Source organism: Dama dama, chromosome 24 (assembly GCF_033118175.1).
Source record: "Dama dama isolate Ldn47 chromosome 24, ASM3311817v1, whole genome shotgun sequence".
NCBI lineage: Eukaryota > Metazoa > Chordata > Mammalia > Artiodactyla > Cervidae > Dama > Dama dama.
Genome location: NC_083704.1, coordinates 61,897,260 through 61,905,759, shown reverse-complemented (window position 1 = coordinate 61,905,759; position 8,500 = coordinate 61,897,260). Strand labels below are relative to the sequence as shown.

Below are 8,500 nucleotides of genomic sequence, written 5' to 3'. Positions count from 1 at the left end.
ATCTTCAAGCTGGATTTAGAAAAGGCAGAGGAACCAGAGATCAAATTTCCAACATCTGCTGGTGGTGAGGAGACAGAAGGGCAGGGGTGGCCAGATCGCCAAGGCCCAGAGCACAAAGACCTGGGTTTTGTCCTGGAGCAATGGGGAGCCCCAGAAGTTGAGCAGGGGATGTGCCATGTCAGAAATGTGCTCCAGAAAGCTCCCGCCGTATTGGACAGGTGAAACCATGGAAACTGGGAGACTGGGGGCAGGGAACCAGACTGAGAGCCCAGCGCAAGCAAGGTCCAGAGAAAGGAGCCAGACAAACACTCCCAAACAAGGAAGGGAGGGCCAGGTGATGAACTGGTGGTGAGCCTGACATGTGGGCACTAGGGCCCCCATTTTACAGAAAGGGAAACTGAGGCTCAGAAGGAAGTGACTTGGCCATGATCACTTGTCTAGGGAGTGACGGAGCCAGCACCGAGGACCCAGGCTCAGCAGTGTCTCTCTCCCCTGCATCTCCCTTCGTCAAGGTCACCAGCTTGGTCTTGTGACTTGTGAGATGATTCACTCGCCCTAGCCAGGCCCCAGTGACCTCGGTGGCCTCGGCCTGCAGCGACTTGAAGCAAGGTTTCAGTTCCTGGCCAGAGACTGAGGCCGGGCTGTGGCCAGGAGAGCATGGAATCCTGGCCACCAGACCCCCAGGGACCAGTGGGCAGTGATGAGGCCCTAGCTTGTCGCCTGTGTAGACATGAGTTTCCACACAGAGACGGAACGTGGTGAAGCAAGTCCAGCGTTTATTAGGAGGAAAAAGTGTGCGTGTGGACAGACGCACGGGCAGGCTCAGAGGGAGAGTCACGCCCTCATGGTGGCTCGGATCACTTTTCTGGGGCCTTTCTTCCGGGGTTTCCTTTGGGCAGTCACCTTGCTTCACCCGGTTCTGAGCCTGGGTTTGGTCCATCTCAGCGTCCTCCCATGTGCATCTGCCTGTCTCGGAGCCAAGATGGACTCTAGCGAGAAGGCTGACGTCACTTACTCTGAGGTGATGCCCCTGCTGTTTTGACCTCCAAGGAGCTGTTCTGTGCATGCGTAGTTAGGAAGGTCTCCTTGACCTTGGGAATGAGGAACATGTGGTATTTTCTCTCTTATCTGGGCAGCGCTCAGCTCCTTTCTCACTCCTGCTAGTTTGGCTGCCCAGCCTGGGACCCATCTACCTTCCGCCTCACTGGTGAATTCCTATTCATCCTTGATACCCAGCTGAAAGCTGGGTGATGCCCACCTCCTCAGGGATGCGCTCTCAGCCTCTGTCTTCTCCAAACTCCAGGGAGATTGCTTGTTAGTCTGCCCCACTGCCTGGGACGGCCTCGGGGACAGAGGGCCTGTCTCGTCTCTGTCTCCCTGGCACCCAGACCAAGGCCAGGTATACCGTAGGTGCTCCAAAACTGTTGATGAGAGAGAGAGAGTGAATGAACAAACAAGGAAGTGAATGAAAGGATAAAGGAAGGTTTTTTTTGTAGTATAGTTGCTTTACAATGTGGTGTTAGTTTATACTGTACAACAAAGTGGATATACATAGGTTCTTTTTTTTTAATTTTTTCCTGTGTAGGTCTTTACAGAATATTGAGAAGAGTTCCTTATGCTGTACGGTTGATCTTTATGTAGAATCTAAAAATATGGTACAAATGAACTTATTTACAAAATAGAAATGGAACTACAGGTATAGAAAGCAAACTTAGGATGACTGGGGGGAAAGTGAGGGGCTAGGGGCAAGGGATAAACGGGAGACTGGGGCAGACAAAGACGCACACTGTATGTAAAACAGACACCAGATCAAAGCCAGGCCTTGACGTTAGCCAGGCCCAGTTCAGGGTGTGGCTGGCCCGTGGCCCTGGGGCTGCAAACCCCCAGATCTCAGCCTCCTCCTGTGTGGAGCCCCCTGATGGCAGACAGCTCAGGGGAGCCCTCGAACATGAGCTTCATGGGGCTGGCCGGCCTGGACTCAGGCCTTGCCTCTGCCACTTACCGTGGGGGGGGGTTTGGACACGGAGCTTGCTTGGCTGCTCTGCGCCTCGGTTTCCCCATCTGCAAAACGGAGCCTAACGCCGCTCACCTCATAAGGTGGTTTTGAGGCGCAAATGAGGCAAGGCATGTAACACGTTCAGAACAGAATGTGGCTAGCAGAGAGCGCCAGACCCGGGCTGCTCCGTCAAGGCATGGGTGACACGCCGAGGCACGCAGTGTGTGTGTGTCCCCGGCCAGGGCGGGGGCTGCTCTCCCAGCCCCTGCTCCATCCTGTGGCCCAAGAGGGGTGCTGCAGGGACGCGGCAGGGCAGAGGGGGCTCTGACTAGCTGTCGAAGCCGCAGCCCTGCTCTGACGAAACATCCCTGGGTCAAGCACTGCAGGATCCGCTGATTCCAGACAGAAAGCCCACGTAGCCCTGGAATTCACCGCCCATGTCAGCGACACTGGCATGCGCTTCAGGGTCCTCAAGGAGGAAAACATCAAGCATGTCTGGTTGTGACGGGACTTCAGCGTAACGGTGCCAGCCTCCGAGCTCGGTTCCAGAAGTCCCTTTTGGACATGCTCCTTTGAAACCCCGAATCAGAGTGTCCCCTTCCACTCGGCAAGGTCAATGTTGCTGTGAGCAGGATGAATTTGGGTGCCTTTTTTTTTTTCCCTTTTGAGCTCTAAGTTCCAAGCGATGGACCCAAATTAAATGCTTTAATCCCTTCAGGCCCATGACAAGAGTGTCCCTCCTGATAGAAGGAGGAGACTGAGGCTCAGAGAGGTTACCACATGCGCCCAGGGTCACCTAGCACACAAGCAGAGTCAGGAGTTGAGCCCACACATATGTGATCCCAAAGGCAATGCTCAACACGGCTGTTCTCGGCACCGGCCGCGTGTCGGGATCAGATGAGGAACTTCGGCGGTGCTGCTTCTGGCTTGTGGCCTGGGTGTCCGTTGCTGCTGTTGGGTTTTCTGGGTTTTTATTTTTTTTTTCTTTGGCTGTGCAGAGTGTTGGTGGTAACACACGGGAACTTCGGTCTTAGTTGCGGCATGTGGAGTCTAGTTCCCTGACCAGGGGTGGAACACAGGTACCCCTGCCGTGGGATTACAGAGTCTTAGCCACCCGGCCGGCAGGGATGTCCCTGGGCGTTAGTTTTTATAAGGCTCCCCGGTAGATCAGCCAGGCAGCCGGGTTGGCAGGACAGGTCTGGAAGATGGTCGCACGTGCCCAGGGAGAGACAGAGCCCACGAGACGGTAACCCACAGCCCCAAAGCCCCCCAGGGACAAGGTCATCATTCAAGCCCAGACCCCAGGCTGAGGACTTCCGGAAAGCTGCCCCTCCCTCCGGAGTCAGCACGGAGGCAGCAGGGGCTGGGGTAGAGCTTCTTCCAGGAGCAGGTCCTGGGACGGAGGCCGGCCCGAAACCCCCAGACCTGGCTTCGGCCCCTTGCCCGTCACAGCTGAGCACAGGCCTGACTCCCCGACCTTTTATTCCTGTGTGAGCAGTGGGAGGATTTCTTCAGACCAAATCTGGGGAATTTGGCTTGAGCAGACTTTGACTCAGGCCCATTCCTTCTGACATTCCAGTGAGATATCTCTGACCCCGCAGCCTCCCACCCAAGGCTCCTCCAAAATCCGCAAATGCCGGACCTGGTGGCTCATCCCCGAGGCGGGCAGATTCCACAGCCTCCAGGAAGACGCCAACGTCCCGTCCTGCTTCTGCTGTTTCCCAACTGAGAGGCCTTGGGATGGTGGCTTACCTTACCTGCGAGTCTCAGTTTCCCCATCTGTAAAATGGGCACCTTCCTCATATTCATAGAAGACCACAAGAGAGGATGCCACACTCTTCGCCAGTGTCTGGCGTGCAGGAGGCCCTTGGTAAGGACTGTCGTTGTTGTTGTCAGCTTGATGGTGATGCGGAGTCTGGACTGCAGGCCCCTGGGATTCACACCCCACGTGGCCTCCAGCTCTGACCCCGTCGTGGTCCTGCTGTCAGAGACTGACCCCAGGCGGTCATCCTATAGGTCAGAGGCTGGCTACCCACGATGCACTCCTGTCCCCTCCCCCCAGCCAGCATACCAGCTCCAGTAACACAGTGAGCCTGGCCGAGAGACCCACTGGGTACCAACCCCCCACAAAGCTCTCCCTCCATCCCCACTGCCAACACCCTAGTCCAGGGGCCCAGGGGACCTCATTCCTCCCACCCCCCTGCAGGCTCAGCCCCTTGAGTGCACCGCCCACCTAGCTGAAGTTCCAAAGCACAGCCATCATCTGTTACCCTCCGCTCTAGCTGCCCAGGCCCCCAGCTCAGCCAGCCTCCAGCGTCCTCTCGGGCCTGCCCACAGGCTGTCCCTCACCTCTGGCCTCCGCTGTGTGCCCCCGCCCCCACCCGGCACCTCTTGGCCCTGCCCAGGTGCTCTAAGCTCTCTCCTGCCTCTGAGCCTTTGCACATGCTGTTCCGCTTTTCTGCTGGATACCCTTTCCCCCTCCTCCCTGCTGGTCAACTCCAGGTCATCCTTCGGCTCAGCTGGCAGGAACCTTTGAGTTTCCCCACGTGGGTCTCCACAGATTACCTGGGCTTCCTGAGAGTTTGGCGGCTGGGTTCCAAGAATAAGTGTCCCGGAAGAACCAGGGGGACGGCGCCTTGCCGTTACGACCTGCCCTGGAAGCTGGTCGGCGTTGTTCTGTCTTTGCCACAGACTTAAGGGAAGAGAACACGTGGACTTTACCCTTCAAACAGAGGAGTGTCAGGGCCATGTCACAAGATGAGCCCGTGCAACGGAAGGTGTAGTAGCTATTCTCGGAAAACCAAAAGCAAAAAGAGGGCAAAGGAAAATGACAGAGGTCAGCGCCTCACTGGGGCCACCCGTGTGGGGTCAGGAGTCCATGACCTTACTGACTTACAGCTGGGGCTTCGGTAGGCAGTGCGGCTCTGACCGCCGTGGGAGTCTTGTCAGCAAAGCACCTGAGAAGCTGGGGGAAGCTTTCTGTCTGTGCTGGAGATATCCCCAGTTCAAAGCTCTAGGTGTTAGTGACCTTGAAGATCTCCCTGCAGGGCTGGAAAAGGAGGAGGGGCCACAAGTGATTTCAAAGAGGCTTGGGCAGGGACGATGCGGTAATGGTCCCCATACACCTGGCCCACTGGGGATCATGTCCTCTGAGGGTCGTCAGGAGAAAAGGCTCCGCCTGGTACCCAAGGCCTGGAGTGTTCTGCGGGGGACGTCCCGTGGGTCCTGCCATGCCCACCCAGCACGCAGAGGCGACAGAGGGAAATTGCGGGGTGGGGCAGAGAGTGCTGGCGTGGGCAGAGCCAACATCAGATTTCCTCTTCTTCCTCACCCTGGGTTCTCGTTCCTCTTTCCTTTTGCCAGCTGGGCCCAGATAAATCAGATGCCCAGAACGTGAGGACTCCCAGGCCGCACGGTGTGGCCGCTGACGCGCTGTTCCGGCCGTCACAGCCGTTGGGCCCCGTCACCCTCGAGCCACACCAAGTGAGTCTCCAGGCCCCCAGCGCTGAGACCTGCTGCGTCTTGGCCATCGAAGGTGATGCCATGTGACCTGGAGCACAGACAAAAGTGCTTTGTGAAGAAAGTCTGACGGGCTGGACGGTTAGCCCCGGTGCTTGATAGTAACAGACTCCATCCCAAGAGGAGAGCAAGTGTGAGCGAACCTTTCGTTGAGCATTTCCTGAGCACCTCCTGTGTACCGGGGCCCAGGAAGCACCGTGGACGCGCCGATGCCCGTGATGCATGTGGGCCCTGCCCTTGAGGGCTCACTGTCTGGACGGTTCCAGAAACAGCAGGTGAGGTCTAAGCAGAGGGAGATGAAGGAGAACTGGCCAGATGGGAGTGGGGGAGGGTTGCTTTCCTGACAGAGGGAACAGCGTACCTGAGGGCCCAGGGGCCAGAGGGACTTTAGGAGTGCAGAGTCTGAGCACAGACGGGAAGCTGGAGGGGGATAGATAGTAAGTCGTCATTGTCGTTCAGTCGCTCAGTCGTGTCCGACTCTCTGCAACCCCACGGACTGCAGCACACCAGGCCTGCCTGTCCGTCACCAACTCCCAGAGCTTGCCCAAACTCATGTCCATCGAGTCAGTGATGCCATCCAACCATCTCATCCTCTGTCGTCCCCTTCTCCTCCCGCCTTCAATCTTTCCCAGCATCAGGGTTTTTCCAATGAGTCGGCTCTTCGCATCGGGTGGCCAAAGTATTGGGGCTTCTTCAGCTTCAGCATCAGTCCTTCCAGGAATATTCAGGACTGATCTCCTTTAGGATGGACTGGTTGGATCTCCTTGCAGTCCAAGGGACTCTCTTGAGTCTTCTCCAACACCACGGTTCAAACCCTATCAGCTGTGATTCCCACCAGTCAGGACGGAATCCTGAGTGAGGTTGGAAAGCCATCTAGGTTCACGCAGGGGTGGAAGCCAGTATGCAGGGCACCCACCACATGCCTGGCGCTAGCTAGTTGCTTTTCTCTTTATTTATTATAATTTTCAAATTAATTAAGTTCCACCTTTCTTGAGATCTAACTGATGCATGCTGGTTGTTTTTCAAACTCTCTCATTTCAGTATAACCCAACACCGTGCGGTTGGCGTCCGAATTCCCATTTCACAGATGGGGAAACTGAGGCTCTGAGAGGCCCAGAATTTCCCAGGTAGGAAGCTGAGCACCAGGGGTTCAAACACAGCTGCCACCTATTCCATTACCAACCCCGTCCAGCGCCCCCCACTGGACACCCCCTCCCCACCCTGAGCAGGACTCGCCCACCACACCTTGGCCTCCTGGCCGACCCAGGCTCTACATTCCAGCAGGCTGGTGGAGACAGGTCTGGGCAGGGCCCACCCGCAGGCTGAGAGCCCCGCCTGCCAGCCCCCAGGCCCTCACCAGGCAGGGAGCGTGGAGGGGTGCGTGTGACGGCCTCGAGAGCCAGGTCCCCGCCTGGCCCCAGGGCTGCCCGCCCTGCCAAGACAGCGTTGTCAGTCTCTGCTTTCCTCTGACGCACCTACAGGTTCAGGGCCAAGACTTACGAAGGAAAAGTTACGACTGCGGACGGCGGACACGGCGCGGTCAGTGCCTGGAGGTGATACCAACCTCCGGGAGGTGGGGCTGGCTGCCGTCAGCTGAGCCACCGTCTCCTCCAGCGGAGACTCGTCCACGCCATTAGAAAGTTGGTGTGTGTCTGTCTGTCCCGGCGTACTGTCGCCTGGGAGGACAGGGAGACTCATGATTCCACGGGGGCGGGGCTGCAGAGCTGGACAACCTGGGCTTGGCCACTAGCCTGCTGCGGGGCCTGGAGGCAGTGACTTTACCTCTCCGGGCCTCTTTCCAGGGAAAGAGGGAGGAGAATAGTGCTCAGCTCATAAAGCTTGTGAGTATGCTGGGGAGAGTTACATGGGAAACCTTTAGCCCCACAGGTGCCCGGGATGATGAGTCATTACTGCTAGTATCAGATGTGCAGGGGGCCTGGGACCCCTGGGCCTCCCAGTCCCTTGGAGGGGGTGCCTGTCTTCTGAGAAGGAGGGATTGGGTCTTGCTGGTTATTTGGTTCCCCCATGTGCACCCTTCCACCCCCAGCAGCCTGAGGTCCATGCTGTTTCCCTGCTTTGCGAAGCTCCAGCCTTTTGGGACCAAGCCAGCCCTTCCTCTCCCTTTCACGCTCAGGTCAGCGTCACCTCCTCCAGGAAGCCGTCCTTGATTCAGGATTGAGTTAGTTGCCTTCCTGGGCCAACCTCAGGGCCTCCTCTCATGAGATGACACCCCCACCTTGACTGGGCAACCTAACCAACAAGCAGCCAACTTGTTGGCAAGTAACCAACCCCTCTGAGCCTCTGTTTGGTCAGTTGTTATGTGGGGACGCTCAATGCCATGTCAAAGATGGAAACGGCCATGGATGCAGAACCAGGCACAGCCCTCGAGGAGGGTATCAGTGTGCGGGAGCCCTGTCCTTCGCGGATCTAACGCCTTCCGACCTCGCTGAGGCCCGGCGCAGGGCGGGGCGGCCTGCACACCTTTGCACTGGCTGCTCTGTCCTTCCAGCGAACTGAAAGCAGGCCTCTGCTCGGAGCTCTGCCAGGTAACAGAGTCTAGAGGAAATCATCAGCGCAAAGCTGTGTTCTGTCTTGATTGCGTTTGTGTTTCTGGTACCTTCTGTTCGCAGCAGCCGTTCCTCAGATGTGACGCTGCTTTTCCATTCTAAATACGCTGTGCTGACCTCGGCTACCGTGGCTGTCAGTAGAGGATTTGAGCTCAGGAGCCCTGGGCCCTTGGTCCCGGTTCAAATCCCAGCTCTGCCCCTCCGTTGCGTTGCCTGCAGGAGCCCCATCGGGCCTGGGGGCTGTTGTGAAGGTTGATGCGTGTGCAGTGCCCGGAGCCCGGCCCAGGGCGCGTTCAGGGTTACCCCTTGCTGGGGGACGTGCTTGGGGCTCGGCCTGGCTGCTGCAACCCTCACACCCAGCCTGCCTCCCTCTGCGGGGCCTGCTGCCACCTGCCCACCTCCCCAGTGAGCCCCCTGG

General features: G+C 57.6%; 1 protein-coding gene across 25 annotated transcripts; it reads right to left on the bottom strand.

Annotated features, from left to right (window-relative positions):
- Positions 1–763: 763 nt before the first annotated feature.
- Positions 764–7,910, bottom strand: LOC133046082 (uncharacterized). 25 transcript variants are annotated; one of them, XR_009690417.1, is made up of 6 exons: positions 7,080–7,869; positions 5,877–5,935; positions 5,659–5,767; positions 5,328–5,546; positions 4,893–5,045; positions 764–4,782 (listed from the first exon to the last, which is right to left on the bottom strand). XR_009690417.1 is itself a non-coding variant. In XM_061128955.1 (6 exons), exons 1-4 carry the CDS (start codon positions 7,211–7,213, stop codon positions 5,017–5,019), a joined length of 585 nt encoding a protein of 194 aa, XP_060984938.1. In that variant the 5' UTR covers positions 7,214–7,870; the 3' UTR covers positions 764–1,421; positions 4,562–4,782; positions 4,893–5,016. The 25 variants fall into 25 exon arrangements, 13 of the variants coding, with proteins under 13 accessions (XP_060984938.1, XP_060984939.1, XP_060984933.1 ...); XR_009690412.1 differs by having other exon boundaries at positions 5,659–5,797; positions 7,016–7,867; XM_061128955.1 differs by lacking the exon at positions 5,877–5,935 and having other exon boundaries at positions 764–1,421; positions 4,562–4,782; positions 5,659–5,797; positions 7,016–7,870.
- Positions 7,911–8,500: the final 590 nt, after the last annotated feature.

Coding starts and splice junctions, on each gene's coding strand:
- LOC133046082 (XM_061128950.1), bottom strand. CDS start 7,213: ATGAGTCTCCCTGTCCTCCCAGGCGACAGTACGCCGGGACAGACAGAC. Junction 5,798..7,015: donor GCAGTCGTAACTTTTCCTTC/GTAAGTCTTGGC, acceptor CCCTCTGCTTAG/ACCTCACCTGCTGTTTCTGG. Junction 5,547..5,658: donor CAGGAAATGCTCAACGAAAG/GTTCGCTCACAC, acceptor TCTGTGCTCCAG/GTCACATGGCATCACCTTCG.